General features: G+C 38.6%; 1 protein-coding gene across 1 annotated transcript in view; it reads right to left on the bottom strand.

Moving 5' to 3' along the window:
• Positions 1–4,729: 4,729 nt before the first annotated feature.
• Positions 4,730–20,792, bottom strand: part of ARMC1 (armadillo repeat containing 1) — a 45,816-nt gene continuing 29,753 nt past the window's right edge. Inside the window, exons 4-7 of the mRNA XM_084620547.1 lie at positions 11,855–12,044; positions 7,652–7,768; positions 7,477–7,551; positions 4,730–6,915 (exon numbers count right to left, since the gene is read on the bottom strand). Of these exons, the coding sequence (XP_084476673.1) occupies positions 6,724–6,915; positions 7,477–7,551; positions 7,652–7,768; positions 11,855–12,044 (574 nt within the window). The 3' untranslated portion in view covers positions 4,730–6,723. The remainder of the gene's footprint in view (positions 6,916–7,476; positions 7,552–7,651; positions 7,769–11,854; positions 12,045–20,792) is intronic.

Here is a 20,792-nt window from a genome sequence, read left to right as displayed (position 1 = left end):
TGCTGCTTTTCCACAATTTCAGCCCGTGCACGTATAGAGACAAAGTGAGGGAGGCAATATCTTTTATTGGACCAATTTCTATTGGTGAAAGAGAAGCTTTCGAGCTCTTCTTCAGGTCAGGGAAAAGTACGCAGTGTCACAGCTAAATATCAGGTGGAACAAATTGGTTAGCATAACTAGTTAATACATATTCTAAGAGACCATTCAAAGTGAACTGGCCCTCTGCAGTTAACTCCTCTCCAGTCATATGACAAAAAAAAAAGGGGGGTTAGTGGATTACAGATTGTTGCAATAAACTATAAATCCATTGTCTTTGTTAAGATCATGATGTTTCGTGTCTAGCAAAATTATTAATTTAAGCTCCCAGGCTTGTCTTTTGATGGTGTTGTGCAGGTTTCCTTTGAGGAAGACAACTGAGAGGCTGGATATGGAGTGATCACTTTTCTGTGTGAGTTCATTCAAGAGCATAGTGATTGTCTAGTTTCATCCACATTGTTGTTACGGGGGCATTTAATGCACTGGATGAGGTACATCACATGTTGTGACAGGCATGTGTAGGACCCTCTTCAAAAGACAAGCCTGGGAGTTTAAATTCATAACTTTGCTAGACATTAAAAATCATGGTCTTAATAAAGACACTGGATTTATGGCTTATTATAACCATCTAACTCACTAACGCTCCAGAGGTGTTAACTGCAGAGGGCCACTTCACCTTGAATGGTCTCTTAAAATATATGTTAACTACTTATACTAAACAATCTGTTCTAACTTTTACTTGGCTGTGACAGTGAGTACCCTTCTCAGACCTGAAGAAGAGCTCTTTGTAGCTCAAAAGCATGTCTCTTTCACCAACTGAAGTTGGTCCCATAAAAGATATTACCTCACCCACCCTGTGTCTCTAATATCCTGGGACCAACACAGCTACAACAAGACTGCACCTGGATATACTATGATGCATATAATTCTTAGCATAAGAAACAACTTAGATGATTCCTTAGAATTCTAGCTTTATTTAGACAACATGCTAGAATCTTTCTAGCATCTAAAGTAAAAAAGATTCTCATTTATTAGTATGCAACTTTGGGAAAAATACCAGTAAATTAATAGTCTGATATGAAACTTGCACTATTTGTGATAAAAAAACCTGGGATCAGGTCTAAGAACCCCCTTGTTTATATGGAAAGTAGTAAATGGTAAATTAACCATCAAAGAATGCAATTTGCTCACCCTTCTGGCTGATGTTATAGCAGTAACAGTTTTAATAGGTAAGTTTAATAAAGAATGTTGCCTAGGGTTCAAAAAGTGGTTTCATAAGTATAGATAAAACCAAATTAAGATTCCACGTGGAACTGGATCCCTTAAAGGGGATCATGTTAGACAACCCCTTCATTAACCTTTGAACTATGTCGCATAAACAAAGATTAAAACATGAAAAACTAAAAGAGCAGCCCAATGAACTCGTAAGAAGAATTAGATCATCCTTCAGACTTTAAAAACATTAAATACTATAAAACATAGGAAGAGAAGCTGTAACTGGTTAATCAGATTTTCCTCGCATCCAAGAAACAAATTTAGTCCATTTCAAATAATACATCCTTACAGACTATTTTCTAGAACTGAGCAATAAATTTTGAACTAGCAAGGAACAGGCTTGTTCAAGATCAGGCAAAGTCTGATAGATCAAGCTGTCAGATGGAAAGACTATGGATCTGGATGAAGGATCCTGCTCACTGCTGGAATATCAGGTGTGGAGACAAAGGGAGACACTTGCAGACTCTGACATCTGAAGCAGGTCCACATACTCCTACTGTCAGACAACCTGGAGCAATCAGGATAATCCCTTCTCTGTCATGACTCATCTTCTTCACTGCTTTCTGAATTAATGGAAAAGGAGGGAAAAGATGCAGAAGGTCCCTTCCCCAATGCAGCAAGAAAGCACCTGAGATGGATTGATTGTCCCTTTCTGCTCTTGAACAGCACAGATGACACTTTGTATTGAACATGGTTGCAACTAAGTTTTCATTGGGCTGATCCCAGCTGGAAAAAACTTAATCCTTCAGGAACCACTCATGCATCTGAGAACTGTCCCTGCTGAAATGACGGCTAACACATTGCTGTCCTCTGCTAAATGCCGGGCTACCAGATAAAGACATTGTGAAGAATGCACCAGTGCCATAAATTGATTACCTCTGCACATAACAGGAAAGAATGAACTTGTTTACATAATACATAGCAGTTGTATTGTTCATTGCTATCTGAACACCCTTCCCCCTTTAAGAGAGGAAGAAAAGATCTGAGAGCCAAATAAATGGCTCCTAATTAAAAAAAATTATTATATGTAAGTACTTTCCTTGAGAAATCCAGTGGCCTCGAACTGTAAAATGATGTGGCTGCGTTCCCCCATCCCTTGCTGGATACATTGGAAGTTATTGTGACAGATGGCAAAGAGGGATTGAAAAGACACTTCTGAGAACATTTGATCTGTCTGTCCACCATATCAACAAATTTAGAACATCTGAGACATGGGCGATAAACATCCGAAGCCTGTTCATATGGGGTCTGGAAAAGTGTGACATCCAAATGCTGCATTAATCTCATTCTGAGGCATGCAAATGGAGTAATGTAAGTGGTCGCTGGCATAAGATCTATTAGACCTAAAAAGAAAATAATCTTCTGGGTGCAACACACTGAATCTTTGAAACAGGCTGTTTTATCTTCCAAAAAATCTTTGTTCCCAAAGGAAAACTCTTCCAGCTAGTGAGTCCAGCATACAGCCTTTTCACTGAATTCTCTCAGTCAAGTAGAGATTTGACTTTTGACATTCAGAAACAGTTCCAAAGCCATAAGACGGGATGTTGTAGATTTGATGTGAAATAGGAGATCCTCCTGTGAAGATGACGTTAGCAGCCAATCATCCAAATATGGGTAAACAAAGATACTCTGTTTTCTTAAATGTGCTGCTGCTACTACAGAAAGGCACTATGTAAAGACTCAGTGCTGTAGAAAGGTAAAATAGTAGGTCTTTATACTGAAAATATCTTTGCGTCATTACAAAACACAAAGTACTTCTGACAATTTGGTTGGACAGAAATATGCATCCTTTAAATTGAGAGTTATAAACCAATCCATAACTGGACAGCGAGGGAATTATGGAGGCTAGAGTTAGCATTCAAAACCAGAACTTCTGAACAAACCTGTTCAATTTTTTTAAATCTAAAATTGGATGGAACCCACCCCATCTTTCTTCTCTACCAGGCAGTTGACTAAAACCGTTGACTCAACAGATGTTTGAGTACCTCTCAACAGCACCTATCAGGAGCAATTTCTGAAATTCTGATAGAAGAATAACCTCATGAGAAGGTTCCCTGAAAAGGGAAGGATAGGGGAAATTGAAAGGGGGTAACTTTTCAAATTGTATTGCATTGCCCTTTTCTATAACTTCTAGGATCCTTGTGTCTGATGCAGTAAGCATGTATCAATAAAATGAGCTGACATGTCTCCAAATGAAGAAAGGGATGCATTCTCACCAATTGGTTAACAACTGTTGATCCTCACATCAAATTTGAGGCCTTGTATTCAGTAAAGATGAAGAGGAAGGAACAGATTGTTTTGATTTAGGTCTGGTTTGGATTTATTTCTTTTTATGCTGAGACTGTGATGAAGATGTTGTGTGTAGATGTTGTCCCTCCATCAATAATGCATTTGCCAAGCTTCTCTTATCATCTGAGAGTTCCTGTGCAAATAGAGCTAGCTTCTCCCACAGATGGACTTGGTAATGGGCTATCACCCTTCTGGTAATAAGGCACACTAATTCGAGGAGATGAGGAAGAACAAAAATCTCTCTCCCTGCCCCAGGGCATCAATATTCTTTTCTTCCCTTCTGTGTCCACAGTTGAATGGGCCTCACCAGACTGAAGCCTATTATTGGCAGCAGCAACCACTAGAGAGTCCGGCACAGGGTGAGAGTGAAAATACAACAACCCTTATAAGGTGTCTGATAAAACTTTTCAGCTTTCTTAGATACAGGCTGACAAGAAGCATGGGTAGCCCAAATAGTCTCAGCAGGCTACAAGAGACCATCCAGCACAGATGGTAACACTAATCACCTGAAAATAGCACCAAAAACATTGAATACCAGATGTAATGTCTTCGCACAACAATGAAGGTAAGTTCAAAGTGGATGCCATAGAATCCACCAGGTCACAGAATTGCAAAATGTTCTCAAAAGGAGATGACACAGAAGCAATACCCATATGTTCATCAGGTGCCAAATCAGGATCAAAGTCTCTATCTATCTGATAGCTCCTCTTGTTGAACAGTATCTCCTCATCCCCCTCTTCAGGCAGAGAATCAGGCACTATTGCTGAGCTGCACGTGCACTCTAATGGGCACTGCTGGGAGAAGGTCCTACCATTTGGCTGCACCAGATAGCACAAAACCTATGTTAATATGCACAGTCACTCGAAGAATACTGTTTAAATAAAAGCACATTCTAAAAATATTTGCAGCATGCAGGACATAACACACTAAAGAAATGGTTGAGCATGGGTCATTTGATATTATGATGAGGTATTTGTGTTTCTCTCTCTTGAAATCCAAAAATAAAGAGCATGAGCTTTTAGAAGTAGAAAACCCAAGAACATAACAGAAGTCAATTGTCATTACTATACCCCAAAAACCACAGGATGCAGGAGTATGTTTAGTTTAGTTATATTACCCTTTATTATTTTACAATATATTTCAAAAACTTGTACAGATGCCTTAACTGTTTTACAAGACCTGCAATACTGTCAAAAAATAGCATACCTAAAGACTGAATGCACAAACTGTAATACCTACTTGTATTGAACCATTAATATCCAAAGGGGTATAGTAATTTAGTAAGTAGATGTGCAGTAATACAAAATGCAAACAAATGTTAACAGAGAAAAGTAAACTTTGCATTCATGGCTATAGAACAGAGGGCTTTTCAAACACATTTGGTACTGTAACATTCTAGACCGCAAAATGAGTAATATTACATATTTAAAGCAATACATGCCCTGGAAAGCTTGTATTTTCAATCTGTGCGTATAAACCTGAATCAAAATGAGCTAGCTACATTAAAAAACAGAGACATCTAGTCTGAAAGTAACCTTTTTCGTCCCCGAATGACACTGAATTTGAGTGGGTCAACTCTGACTTTTGTTACTGTTGTTATTTTACACTATTCTTTCCTGTACACTGTTGCATTAATATGAAAGCCTGTGAATGATTTTACTCCCTGCCCATAACACTGGGGAGTAACTTTTATGGAGCAAACATTTGTCTCAGTCTCCAAATTGAAAATGTAGCCAATGTTATAGCATGGATGTCATCACAAAAAACATTTTTTTTGGTCAGTTTTATAATAGCATTACAGTTTTTTAGCTGTATTCCTGTGAAGCAACAAAGCAGTACTGTAGTTTTCAGAACACTGAAAATGCTTACTAATATTTCAATATCTACTTTCATAGATTCTACCTACTTTTGTTATCTTTTCTGGTCACAAAACAGAGAGAAGATGTTAATCACCAAGACATCTTTAAACTTACACTGTCTGCAAACAACAAGACAAAACCAATTGTTCAGGTATGGTTTTTGTCTTATCCACGTTGATGTGCTTTCATGGGAAAATAATGAAGGCAATAAGAGGAAACAACTACAGTACTACCGATCAGATTTCTGCCAAGCAATAAAAGTTTAAAGTCAAAATTTATGAGAGTGGCACTGTGGCGGAACAGGCATTCAATTTGTTTTATTTTTCAAGTTTATGAAGTTTCAGTTACCATTATAGTCACTTATAGTGGGCACTATCTGATAACGGAGTAAGGCCAACAACCCACCTTCTATCTCAGAAGAAACTGCAATAAGCAGTTGAGCAGATCACAGCTGGATCTTGGAGTATGATCTTCTTAACCAGCCTACATGGCAGTCAGTAGTATCTGGTACTATATACACAAAGTCACTCACACCCATCATTGAAATGATTTTCCTACAGCAGTTTATTTACTGTATAACATATACATACATACATACATACTTCTTTCTGCTCATTTAATCCCTTATATGTTAATCTCATAGCTCACCAGTGGTTTAAGGGCTGAAAAATATTTCAACAAACATAAGGGGTTATAAAGTTCAAGTGTGTAGCAATTTTATTTTCATACAGAAATTTAATATGAAATGCTGGTTCTGAACATGGTTGGCAAAAATAAAAGGCAAAACAAAGGCAGGGTATATTTTCATCTGGAGTCAATGTCTAGAAAACCAAAAGAAATAAATCTGAAATAAGGCAAAACAAAAAAGGCATTTTGATTCATGCACAACTAGAACTAATAAGAATTTCCTTTCAGAGGTCCTGAGACTTGAGTTGAATGGGTTCTCCCTATCGCTTGCTTCGTGTGAAGTCAAACTTAAAGCTCCATAAGCATAAATGTTTGGTTTTTAATAATGGACCCATTTAAAAAAGGAGACAATAAAATGTACGTGAAAACAAACAAAAGCGACTTGATCTGAGGCCTCTGTCCTTTGACCTGCCTAACAGGCTAAATGGCCAATAAAATGTAAAATGCAGCATACATTTGTGTAATCTAAAATCTTTTCGTGATAATTTATTGCAAATTGCACTTGGCAGTTCACCACACCAATGGAAAACTGGCCACCCTGTTGGTTGTTCATGCAGTCCTTTAACCACAACGCAAGTCACCAGTAGAAAGACCTGGACAGAAAGTTTGCCGCTGTGCTGAGCCAGCTGGCTGCACCTTCTGGGTGTGACCCAACCCGGGATACTGCTTTGTCTTGTTCCTTTGTAGGGCTTTCATCCTCTGGCAAATAGTCAGGTAGATCTGTATTTTGCTCTACTTCTACAGGAGTATCTTGGAATGGAACCAGCACCTAATGAATAGAAGAGTTCAAGAAATTGTCAAATGCTGTGAATCAAAATGAATACAAAAAAAGACAAGGGCCTCATCCTGAGAGGCAATGAACACTTCCCTAAATAACTGCCATGGTAGATATTAGGCACTGTCAATCCATTTTATTTAGACCATATGCAAGAAAAGTACAGGTTTAAGGTAAAAACATACCACCAAAAAGTCAGACTATCTTTCTCTACAGCTGTGAAATAAAACCACATCATTGAGATTTGCCTTCTTGACAGAAACCAAATCTCAGTTTCCAGACTCATCTCTCCAGGTCAGGAGAGTCTAGTGTCAGGAGATGGCTGTCCTGTACGGTTACACCTCTTGCTAACAGTTCAACAGTAATTTCTAGGAATACTATTATATGGATTCACATCTTTGGACAGTATACACTTTATCCTCTTTATGTTGTGTATGAATCTCTGACAAGTACAACAATGTACAGTTCCTTAAGAATAGAAGTGATGGGCATTGTAGTACAGGTACCAAAGATCCAAGCCAGATCCACCTCTAGTTAGAATGAACTGTATCTCACCTCCTCTCCACTTTCACTTTTCACAACTTGCTGTGCTTTCATAACTTTGGTTGATGCTATTGCTGTTGCCAAAGCCTACAAGAGGGAGAAAACACAAGGAAAATAAAGGAAAATAGTGTTATAGAACTGCAACAGATGCACAGGCCTTAAAGCAAGCACAGTTGCAAGTACTTACTTCTGCTTTTAAGTCTGAGCGAATTCGGACCACACATCTTTGAACCGCCATTTGAAATGTAAAGCTAATAACTCCTTTAATTTTCAACAAGGCTTCTTCACAAAGATTCCTTCGAGACTAAAAAAAAATAAAGTATTAACATGCAAAGGCCATACAAAAGTATTAACCGTGGATGTTATGACAAACTCCTGCATCTTTTAAGACAGTTGGTAAATAAGGTAATTTTGCAGAAGAAAATAAATAGTGCTGGTTACAATTATTTTTAATACACATACACTGACATTTCATATTGCTACAAACCTTGTCATAACAAAATTTACAACATTTTTGCTTATATTTTAAAAGTCAGACAAGGATGGAATCAACTGTAAATAATCAGGAAAAAGTGCTGAAAAGCAAAGAATGTTTTTCTCCGTATGATCAGCTAAACAGTCCCCTGAGGTTAAGTCCGGATTGAGTGGAGCGCTCATTGATGTGTAGTTAGTGTTTAAGTTGCTATTTATCAGACACCTTGTATCCATACTGACTGAATGCATCAAAGCAGCTGTTGTATCCTTCAGCTACCTCATCTGTGGCAGCTCATGGACATCAAAGCACAGCATAATCTTAACTCTGATTTCAAGGGAAAAAATGTTTGGTTAAAAAACCAACTGCATGTTATGTTTAAAGCAAGTGACAATGCCTACTGTGCAATAACATTACATTGACCTATACTGGTTGCATCTAGTCTACATTACCTTAAAATGTTTTCTTACTTTTTCAGTATTTAGAAAACAAGATGGTTACTACAAAGAGAGTAAAATATCTATTTGGGAGACTGTTACCACAAACAAAAAAGCTACATTGTAGTGGGTTACCAGAGATAGATACATATATACACACCTTGACAGTCTTATAGACTCAAGTGTTAGTCAAGTTTCATCCATCTGCTAACTAACTGGTTCAGCTAAACTATACAGAGGCAAAACTCAGCTTACTTCCATGCACATATGAATGTCATTTTGGACTGTATTAAAGAACATTAATAATTAGAATTGTGGCAATATAGTAGGCCTGGGCTAAATATCTTTACACAAAAGTGTGGGGGGGGGAGGGGGCAAACTGCATTGTACAAGTGAAAGACAAATAAAACCACTTCTGGCCACGAGGAGGGAAGGCACAAAAGGGTGAGAGGCAACATGGTTTAGTAGACTAAACAAGGGGTGATTGCATGGATACATATATCAACTGACAGAGTCTCTCCTTCTGAGAGCTTGGTCAAATCATATAATCTGTGCCTCTGTTTCCCTAAATGGAGTAATACCTATTCCACAGAAAGTTTACTACTTTAAGTTGTAAAACACTACATGAATGCTAAGCCTCAGCAGAGTGTGTACAAATCCCTTCACTAGCTGGAGACTTGGCAACCTCCAGCTATTTGGACAACTGTCCTTTCCATTGATAACTATGAACAAATCCCAGCTGGGCAATCCTTCTACCAAAGCATGGAATTTAGGGTTGGGGAAAACAAAACCTAAAGGTAACTCAGGTATCCATGTTTTATATAATGAGTCAGTTAAGTCTGAGATGCATATCAAAGACTCATCTTGCCAACTGTTCCCAAAACCATCAGGCCAACTCTGTGTACTGTGAAGTATCATAGAATATCAGGGTTGGAAGGGACCTCAGGAAGTCATCTAGTCCAACCTCCTGCTCAAAGCCGGACCAATCCCCAATTTTTGCCCCATATCCCTAAAGGCCCCCTCAAGGATTGAACTCACAACTCTGGGTTTAGCAGGCCAAAGCTCAAACCACTGAGCTATCCCTCCCCCCCTACCAATAATTATGGTAGACAAGTCATTTGCAGTTCATGGGGGAGTGGGAAGGATAACAAAAAGTGGGCCCAAAAGTGCTAAGGCTGCCTCTCGTGTAGTGTTCTTAAAAATTAATAAAAGATTCTGATTATTTGGGGCTGACAAAAAATCCTGCCAACTCCGGCTAAAATTATACAGACTACCCATTTGTTACCACTATGAAGTCTTATTGGGAAGATTAGACGGCAGTAGATCAATCAACAGACTTCTGTTGTACTACATTTTTTGTTTTTTGACTGAGATCATTATCAAACTCTACAGAATGTAGCTTTATTTTGAATGAACTGATCAAGAACTATTTGAGGTCTCCAACAAGTCAAGATAGATTTACAGGATTTCCAATCACTCTTACAAAACATGAACTGGTAAAAAGCCTTAAGTAGGTCAACTCTGACATATGAATTTCCAGGCCCAAAAAATCAGACAAGTCTATTCAAAACTTCGAATTCCTGCAGATGTGTTTGATACATTGAAATAGTTCTTAAGTTTAAAAAGAAAAATAATTTAATAAAAACAGACTCTGCTCTTTATTCACATGAATACACAGAGGAAGGTAATGGGTCATCGCTGGAGCCAAGAGTCAATTATGGGGGCAGGGAAGAAGCATTGCAGACAGAAACTGGTTTTTTTGCTTTAATTTTGGCAGGGATGAAGTTAGTTATTTGACAGTAAGAATGTTTCACAGACCTGGCAAAAAATGCTAAGGCCAGCCATGCATATGCATACACATAGATGAAGTTACACACATACCTCAGACCGAATCTTCTTTGTCAAGTGCTATATAAAGCTAAATTATTGTTATTGTTCACATCCTCTACCATTGTATAGTTCCCAACTTATTCTAACACTTAAAACTGCTTTGTAGGGATGTTTTACTGCTGCTGTGTTATTCCAGGCACCTCGAATATCAGTAGGGTTTCTTTGATAGGCTCATGAAACTCAGAACTATGTACATTAGCTAATCCAGCCAGCACACAGCCAGATTCTTCTTTTCCTTTAATAATGAGCTGAGAAAACATGCTGGTGTATTCCAGGCAACCGGAGAAGCCCGAAGTTCTGCTCTCTGGATCCAAACATCTAAATACCTTGTTATACACTTTTTACTAGGATAGCAATGAATATCTTTGCCACAACGCTTAAAAAGTGAAATTGCAAAGAGCTGCATTAGCTCCATTTGTCAGGGAACACAAATAAGAGGTCTTCAGACCTGCTGGCCTCAGTCCATTTACGGGATTATATGTACTTGAATTGGCAGACAAAGGAGAAGTGGATAGAGTTTATCTGTGTTTTAGAGAAGCTTTAGAGACTCTGATGCACAAATGATCTACAATGTTAGTAAACATAATAGGAGCATACTATTGGAATGTATTAAAAACTGGTTTGAAGATACAAAAGCAAGTGATGCTGATAAACGAACAAGTGAAGGGTTCCAAGGTAAGTACTTATTTCTTTACTACGCATACAAATGACTTGGAGTACAATCTAATTTCAAAAGGAGCTAAATGTACTCACAAGAAAATATGAGGAAGGGAATGTTATTGATAAACTGGGTTCCCAGACATGCTTACTTGGAAAAACGTAAAGTAACAAAACAAAGGATCAGGTCTGATCATTTAAAATGGGTACAAAGCTGAAGATACAGAGACCTGAGGGCATTTGTGAAGAACATGCTTAAAAAATCTACATGCTATTTGGCAGCCGTAAAAAAGCAAACATAGCTCTGGGGTGTTGTACACAGGGTATGGTGGATAAATCTGTAGAAGTTATTTTGACATTACATAAAGACTCAGTGAGATCTCACTATCTCAAGTGCCAGTCTGGTCACTATAGTAGAAAACATCTCACAGACTACAAGATGATGTAGCAAAAGGACGCTAACAAAATTCAACGTTCCTTAGAGTTATAATAGAAGATTAGTCAGTGGCTAGAATCTCTCATGCTGTACAGGCAATTGTGAAAAACAAGGAATGGTTTTGATTCCAGTGCTCTGACCACAGAGAAATATCATGAATCGAGATTGATAAAAGGCAGTACCTCAATTATTCTAAAGGTGACTGAAACAGGAAACAAAATTGGCAAAGATGGAAATGGAATTATTTAAAAATACAAAGTTACAAAGCAACTAGCCATAAATATTTCTTGCATTAAATGTCTTTAAATTATATATCAGTATTTCAAAATATGACTCACAGGAGTTGCTGGCATACATGAAAATAATAAAAGCATTCTTTGAATGCCCTTCTTTTTTGGTGCAAAGTATGTTTGAATATAACATGCATGTACATTATCACAGTATTTCCCTATCATTTCCAGTCTGATTCCTAATGATAAGTACTTAGGATTTACTTACTGAATCATCAAGGCCATCTATATGTAAAACCACTGTTTTAGCACGTTTATTTGTACTGCCCAGGAAAAACTGAGCTTTCCGCCGGCAAGAATTCATTTCATTCACACCATCCATGTCTGACATGTTGGAAGCTTGAAGGATGTCATAGACTTCAGAGGCTAAAAGTTTAGTCTCCCCTGGTGTAGTAGTCCTTAAAGAAAAAATAATACATTGAGATTTATAAGGATCTATTTTCACAGTTTTATTTCAATTAGCTGCCCCATTTATGACTCAGTATCTTGAATGATCAGCACACTACGGAAGCATTTTATATAGCTAATATGCAGTTAGAAGAAAATATTCCTTAATTTAAAAAAAATAAAATAAAAGAGAGGGTCTACCCAACCCACTTCCATCATCCATATGCCAGTGCTATTACCAGCCTGAAACTGAAGCCAGAATGTTTATGTTAATTTTATACCTGTGAGCTTCTTTTGCACCATTATTTTTAATGATATATCAAGAACACTTTTAGTTTTTATTTCTCTCTCTGCTATGTGTCATATCTATTTAGAAACTTGCAAACACAATAATTAAACTGATTGACAAACTTTGATAACCCCCCCTCCCCACAACATGTTGATTAGGATACACAATGCAACCATGTTGTGTTCTATTTGCTTAATAGCATCTTTGATTAATCTCAGTTCCCAGAACTATGTTGACATAGCTGGTGCTACAAAAAGAAAGCAAATGCAGCTGTAGATATAACATAAATAGTTGCCTCTGTACGAGAGGATATCAAACTGCCTTAGAGATAAGTATTCCATCTCTTACCTACCTTGTGGGGTACCATTCCCATTTTACCTGGAATTTTACATTTTAAATAGAGTCACAGAGATTAAGTAACAAGTCAAAAGTTCTGCAGAAAGTCAACAGCAGAGCAGGGTCTAAAACCCACAAGTTCAGACTCCCAGGTCCCTGCTCTAACCACCATTCCACACCCTTCTCGACTGTGGATCTTTAAAAATAGCATTGTGGAGATATTCCGTATTAAATAAGTTAAAAGTAGGTTAAAATTGGTGGCATAAGCTATATGGGAAGCTTTAAAGGAAATGAATTTAGATATTAGACTGGACATCTTTCATTATTTTCTTATGCTTAATCACAACTGAATTTAATGGGCCAAATTCATCACTGAATTAATTTCACTGATTTCAATGGAGGGCAGGATTTGACCCATCATTAATAAACTATAATATTTTGAATGAATAAAAACAACACTACAGCAACATCGTACAATGCATCTTACTGTGGCCAATCATAGGCATAAATATATTGTAGTAAATAGCTAAGTTTTTCCTTTGAAGCTTTCTTCCTTACTATTTCATCCCAATAACTAGCCCGGGTCAAACATTACCTCCATCCCAATTTCATATCACAGAAGAATAATGTTGGAGCAAAATCTTAGTCAATTCCCTCCCTCTAGGTCTCCTACTGAGTCTTGTCTTCTCTTCCCTGTGACTGTCTTTTAGATTGTAAACTCTTTAGGGAAGAACTATCTTATTTGAGTATCAGTACAATGTTCACCATGCCTGCACTTAAATTAAAGTGATACTGTGAGGTTTGTCCTAAAGATGATAAAAAACAAGACACTGGGGCCTGAACCAGTACAGCATTTAAACAGTCACTTAAAATTAGGCACATGCTTAAGTTCATCCCTCTACAAGGAAAAACATACTTAAGTAAATCGAGGTCAGATAAAAAATGCATGCTTTTTTTTCATGATACTCAGATTCACTGGACAAAATGCGTACATGTCGTCCACGGCTTGAAGTTGAAGGATGGCGTCTATATTTAGGTGCTAAAATTTGACAGCAGTGCCATGTGAGCTGATGCCTCAAGGAACGATAAGTTAACTTTCAAGAAAATGACAGCTTAACAGGGCACCATAACACTAAACAGCCGTTTGTTATGTTAAATTGTGTCCAACAAAATTAAAAGACACAGAAGCAAAGTCTTCTGTAATATCTATTCCCTTTCAAATATAATTTGTTTTTCCATTAAACTTAACTGGCCAGTTCACAATCAGTATAACTTTTTCCCAAAAGCTTTTTTCTAAATACAGTAACTCCTCACTTAACGTCATCCTAGTTAATGTTGTTTTGTTGTTATGTCATTGATCTATTAGAGAACATACTCATTTAATGTTGCACAATGTTTGCTTATAACATTGTTTGGCTGTGGGGGCTTGGACCCAGGATGGGCTGACAGCTCCCCTCCACCCTCCCAGTGCCTCCTGCCTGCTGGTGGCCCCGTAGATCAGCAACTCCCCCCTCTCTCCCTGCACCTCCTGCCTGCAGCAATCAGATGTTTCGCAGCATTTAGGAGGCTCTGGGGGGGACGCGGTGCGCAGCCTTCCTCCTCCCCCCTAGAGCCTCCTGAACACCCCGAAACAGCTGATAGCTGCAGGCGGGAGGCACAGGGAGGAGCGAGGACATGGGGCACTCGGGAGGAGGAGGTGGAGCAGGGGTAGGAAAAGGCAGGGTGGGAGGGCAGCGAGGGCTGGAAGAGCCAGGGGTTGAGCACCCCCCAGCACTTTGGAAAGAACAGCAAGAGGAGCAGCTGGATGATCCACCCTCTTTCAACCTCTGACTCCACCACCTCAACCAAGCTTCACTATCATTGTTGCTGAGTACAGTATTAAATTGTTGGTTTAAAATTTATACCTATATTACATTGTTTGTTTAAAACTGTTTAAAATGTATCCTGTATATCTATATAATGTCTTTTGTCTGGCTGAAAAAATTTCCCTGGAATCTTACCCCCACAATTTACATTAATTCTTATGTGGAAATTGGATTAGCTTAACATCGTTTCGCTTAAAATTGCATTTTTCAAGAACATAACTACAATGTTAAGCGAGGAGTTACTGAACAAGTTTCTTATCTTAGCCTTAGAGTACATCATGGAACACAAAATAATCAGTTCAGAAAAGACAGAGACTACGATAATAAAAGTTCCTTAAAAAAAAATCGCACTAAAAACATTAGCCATAAAAAGGCACAGAAACTTAAAATTCGAAGTTGAATGGTATGCTATCTAATAATGAAATGGGACTTAATGTATAATGTAACAGTAAGCTGCATATATTTAGTGCTCCAATATCACAGCTGGCAGGAATTCTTATATAATTCCAGCTATCTTCATATAACTTAATTATTAAAATAACCTGCTAATTTGACAGCACAAAAAGCAAAATCTGCTATTTTTTACAGACACATTAAAAAAGTATTCTCTAGGTTGTCCCCAAAACAATCCTTTTTTTTTAAAAGTAAGGAAACTGCTATGGAAAAATCACTGAACAAATGTATTATCATTAACAACTTCTACTCATCAGTCTGCAGGGGAACACAAACTATCTTCCCATTCAAGTTAATGGGAGTTGGGATTGGGTACCAGAATCTCTGTTCACACAAAGATGATAAAACGTAAGAGTTACTATTTTTCAGAAAAGGTTTAGACACTATTTGAATACTGAACTGTAAATCAATGCATTAAGAAAGCTTAACAGTATAAATTGCAGATAACTAATTTTCTAAAAATGTAAAGGGTTTGTAGCAGGTTGCCCACAAACATAAGTATTACTTGACGGAGTGAGTTACTCAACAAGATTCAGCTCACATCGCATACGTACTATAACAATAGCAGTAAAATGAAACTAAATAAATGAACAGTCAGAGAGAGGCAAGCTGAAGTGATACCACCACAGTATAAAATCAGAGATACAAACCAGAAATAGGAATATCAGTCAAAGTAAAGTTATATGAAGTATCCATCTACATAATGCAATACTGCCTATAATTCCAATAACTAAGTTACAAACAAAAAAATAGCATTATGCCAAATACATTACAGTTTCTAATGTGCTGGTAAAATAGAGTAAAATCTAAGTCTTGCACCAACCTGTTCCTGTTTCAGTTAAAGGGACTAACAATATAACATCACCACATGATTAATTAAGGATGAAATTATGAAAAACTAATACAATCATTACAAAATTGAACACTTTTTGGCAGAAAAATAAGTTGATCATGACCAGGGAAATACACTATGTATTGTAAAACCAATACCATATTTAAAACTTCTATGTTCTTTTGTGTTTGTATGGCACCTGAAACACTATGGGTGCTACTGGAAAAATAAAAATAAAAAACAAAAATGTAAACCACTAATGCACAGTATAAATACAGTAAAATGTGAACAGGCAAGACAGTCTAGCAAAGACTAAAATACAATGAAGTTAAATCAAAGCTCTAGCAGTACTGTCAACACTGGATCAAAGTAGTATGTGATATGTCAGGAGAGGATGTGTGAGATAGATCCTGTTTAAAAAAATAAAATAACTTAATTGCAAACACAGTAAACTCTGAAGCAATGGTGTGTGCGCTCAACTAAATGTGTACAGTTCATCACAGGGTTCTTATCTTTCACATTGTGATGGGGTGTATCTATTTCACCCAGATTTTTCGAAGCCATTCATCCTACAGACGGATGCCTCAGAAGTGGGGTTTGGGGCCGTACTGTCACGGGAGCTGGATGGGGAGGAACGCCCCATGCTCTACCTGAGCCGGAAGCTACACCCCAGGGAGACTAAATATTCCACCATCAAGGAGGGCTCAGCAGTGAAGTGGGCGATTGAGGCCCGAAGGTATTACCTATGAGGGGGCCCCTTCCGCCTCATCACGGACCATGCACCTTTCCGTTGGATCAACACCATGAAGGACTCGAATGCCCAGATTATGTGGTGGTACCTCTCCCTCCAAGACTACAAGTTCAGTGTGCTACACCATATAGGTAGGGATCATGCTAATGCGGACTTCTTTTCCTCAATGGGAGGGGAGGACAAAGGAGAAGGACCCTCGCTGGGTCCTTGCTTGAGGGATAGAGTGTGTGGCAGGGTGTAACTACCCTGCACTGACCCCGCTCAAGTTAACCGCACACTGTGGGCCAAAGAGGCCACCCCCCTTGCCTCTGCCGGGCATGCTCAACCAGGAGACAGGATATAAAAGGGAGTGGTCTAGCTCAGTCTGGGCTGGCTGAGGAGGAGAGCAGATGCATACTAGAGGCTCCTGCCAGGGAGCTGCAGGGGCTACAGACCATGGAGGTCAACCCACTGGGATCAACGGCAGAACCACCAGACCTTGGAGGAAGAGTGAATTGGAATGCTGACGCCCCCAGGAAAACTCACAGAGCAGGAACCAAGGGTAGGAAGCAACCCAGGGAACACAACTCTCAAAATAGGAAACTGAGCCAAACTGCAGACTCCTGATTTTACAGAGGCCTGGGTCAGGACCTGGTGGAGAAGGGTTGGCCAGGGTCCCCCTGCCCTGCCCCATACCTACCTCAGGGTGCAGGCACTACTCAAGGGCTCCAGCTCCGTGGCCCAGGGCAGCCCCACGGGGCCCTGTGGGGCTCCGGCCACGGTGCCCTGCTTTATAGGCTAGGGCATTAGTATCTATTCTAGCCACTTGAGCTGTAACCCATTATTTGTTGCATGCGACCTGACACCTTGTGTTGGGGTGTATCTACCCCATGACACAAATATTTAAGAGGTCAAAAATAGTGAGTAAATTTTATAAAGAGCAAATAACTGATCCTACTAATACTGTTGTCAATGGGATAACTTATGGTAATCAAAGCTATTCCAAATGGAAAGTGTCTGGAGAATTGGATCCTAACATTTTAAAGTTAAGTTTCATTTAATGTAATTTATATATTCATGGAAAACAGCACCTGTTATGAGTCCCAGGGAAGCTGTTTATGTTCATAGTACTGAACCGAGTGAATTTCTGTCTTAACCCTAAAATGAGAGCTAACCAGTGTGGTTTCTGCACAGGTCGATTTACATTCTGTGTTACATATGGTCTGAGGAATCTTACTGAAAAGTCTGAAGCACTGATATAAAAACCTCACATTTAAACTGCCCTTTTATCATTGAATGTTTCCACTGAAATCAGTAAAGAAATATATAATATGAAAGGACTCAGTAAAGTATTCTCTCTAAAGACATCTATTTGGAGAAACCCATTCTTACAATGAACCTCAATTGTCTTTCCAAACAACGTTTGGGAAAGTGTATGTTTTGTTAGAAGTCAGCATTTCCAGAGGGCCACAATGCATATTTTTAATACTGAAATACAGTAATTAGAGACCTCAGGAATGGAGGTTGTTCATAATTCAGAAAAAGTTATGGTTCTTTCAGAAGCTTACAACTGAATATTGACATAATACAGCTTTCAAACTTTACTACGCAGAAGAATGCTGCTGCTTTCCTTTTTTTTTAATAGTGTACATTTTAACACAGTACTGTATTTGCTTCCTGGCCTCCTGCAGAGGCCCCTGACTGCGTACTTCTGGTTCCAAATGAGGTGTGTGGTTGGTCAGTTCGTAAATCTAGTGCTCATAACTCTGAGGTTCTACTGTATAAATGTGCTTGACAGAGGCACTCTCCAGTTAAATATAGGTTCACGAAAAATCAGCTGATTTTTTGCCATAACTGATAAATTATTGCATTTCCAATCACCATAGTGCACCAATTAAATGTCAGAGAGACTTTATCCTACACGATATTGAAAGTACATGGAAGGAAGCTCTAAGTTATCCATTACAAATTTAACACACTGTGGGCAGGTGTTAAGAATTTTTCAAGAGTTAAATGTATAAACTAACGCTTCAAATAAGGGTTATAATTTTGTTTTATTAAAATTATAATAGGATAACAAATCTTTCTATATACACTTTAACTATATGCTTTTATCAAATATACCAAACTGTCCCTCAATCTATTCATTTTCAATGGCCAATTTCTCATAAGCTTCACTATTCTTATGTTCAAGATAGTTTCAGTCAGTTGGGATAGTTTTGATCGGCACTAAGGTGCACAAGATTGGATACTCAACGGCATGTTGATGGCAATCAGCTAAATAGGGAAAAGTTGCCAACACTTGTTTCCAGAAATGGATCTGTCACTAACACTAGCTTGCTGAAAATTTACAGCACAGATGAAAATCCAAAAGGCAGAGCACAATATTGAAGAAGACTTGCAAGACAAAACCATAGGGATTACTTCTGCTTGGGGATTATGTAAAAAGTAGACAAGCATTTTGGAGGCTAAAATATTATTTGGTATAATTGCTAAGGACATTGAGTTGGTGCTCTAAGATAGGATAATCGTTTTGAGATCTCTTTTCGATCAACAAAATTGATCAGGATTCTGAGAGTTGCTCAACATTGCCTCTATTGCTGAACAGGTATTGAATAATCTCTTTAATACCCTAGATTTCTTCTCCAGACTACAAGAAGCAGGACAGCAAGGAAAGAAGCAGGAAGTAACTGCTTTTGACAAATGATCCAACTCTTCTGTCTTAAGTGTTGAAAGCAAAGAAGCCCCTCTAGTCAAAAGGATGTTGTGAAGGCCAAGACCATAACAGGGTTCAAAAAGAACTAAATAAATTCATGGAGGATAGGTCCATCAATGGTTATTAGCCAGGATGGGCAGGGATGGTGTCCCTAGCCTCTGTCTGGCAGAAGCTCGCAATGGGCGACAGAGAATGGATTACTTGATGTTCATTCCCTCTGGGGCACCTGGCATTGGCCATTGTTGGAAGACCGGATACTGGGCTAAATGGACCTTTGGTCTGATCCACTATGGCTGTTTTCATGTTCTTATGACTTTTGATAGAACTGGAGATGGACACTGCCACCACAAGCAGTACCACAGACCTGACAAGAACAGGAGCTTCTTATTCTTTCTGGTATATCAAATGAAGAGGTATACCTGAAGTCTGGCTGGGCATAAAAATTAGAACTGGAAATGAAAGCTTCCAACTTTTCCTGTGTGATAGGCACATTATTCACCTTTTTATTTTCTTCGAGTCCTAGTCTAAAGGTTCCCTGAACATCTGGCTGTCAGTATACGGCAGGGCCACGATGTCAAATTTAGCACAACTGATGAATGACCCGTTATAACTTCAGTAACGATGGTGGGCTATCATGTGCCCAGCAATAAATCAGGTGAATAAATGGATGCAATCCTGCAAGCCATCAGGGTCCTCTACAAAGGGAAAGAACCTCTTAGGACTGTAAAGAGCAGCTCTTCAAGAGGGTTGATCTCAGCAATGTGGTCAATTAGAGTCTAAGAAGTGTAGAGGGAGTAAATCAAAAGGAGTAAGTTATGAGGGGAAAATGAAAATAAAAAAAGCTTATACAATTCTTGTCCTAAGACTAAGATTTCAGTGGGTAAAGAATTGGTCAGCCTTTTCATCAGGAAGCCTGTTTAGAGAATTAGCAAGTGGAATAGGTATGCTGGGCTGCACAGAATTTATTTATTTCTGGACCACTTGTTGAAGACAAATTACATAACTCAAAAGTTAATAATGTTTGAGATTCCCTATAGGAGACAATCAATATTATTCTTGCACAGAATCAGTAGGCTCGCCAAGAAAATAAAATTGTGATTTGTCTGGAACCGCTGCCATGAGACAGTTATCACTTGAGAAATCTGGTCATTCAAATCCAGCCAGGGCCTGGCGACAAATCTGGAGTAGCGGACAGTTGAATCTAATGCTCTTGTACCCTTCTGAACCCAGTTCCTCAAAAGGTAAGTAACTTCTTAGAAGATATGTATCAGTAGGAATTTTTGAGTATTAACTAACTTGAAATTGACTAGCATGTCAGAGGGAGATTTTACAATAGCTTATTTCCCAGCTGGCTCTCTGGATTTTCACCACAGTGGGTAAAGGATCCTCCAATTAGTACTGGGAAGAAGAGAGGTCTGAATTAAAGGATGGAAATGGAAGATAATATCCCATATGGTAACCAGACCCCCTTTGTATCTCACATTACGTGCTAGGTTGACCCTTGGCCTTTTGAACATGCTGTTACTGATGTGAAAGCT

The sequence above is a fragment of the Lepidochelys olivacea genome (genome assembly GCF_965140295.1).
Source record: "Lepidochelys olivacea isolate rLepOli2 genome assembly, chromosome: 2".
Classification (NCBI taxonomy): Eukaryota; Metazoa; Chordata; order Testudines; family Cheloniidae; genus Lepidochelys; species Lepidochelys olivacea.
This window is presented reverse-complemented; position numbering and strand designations above follow the sequence as displayed.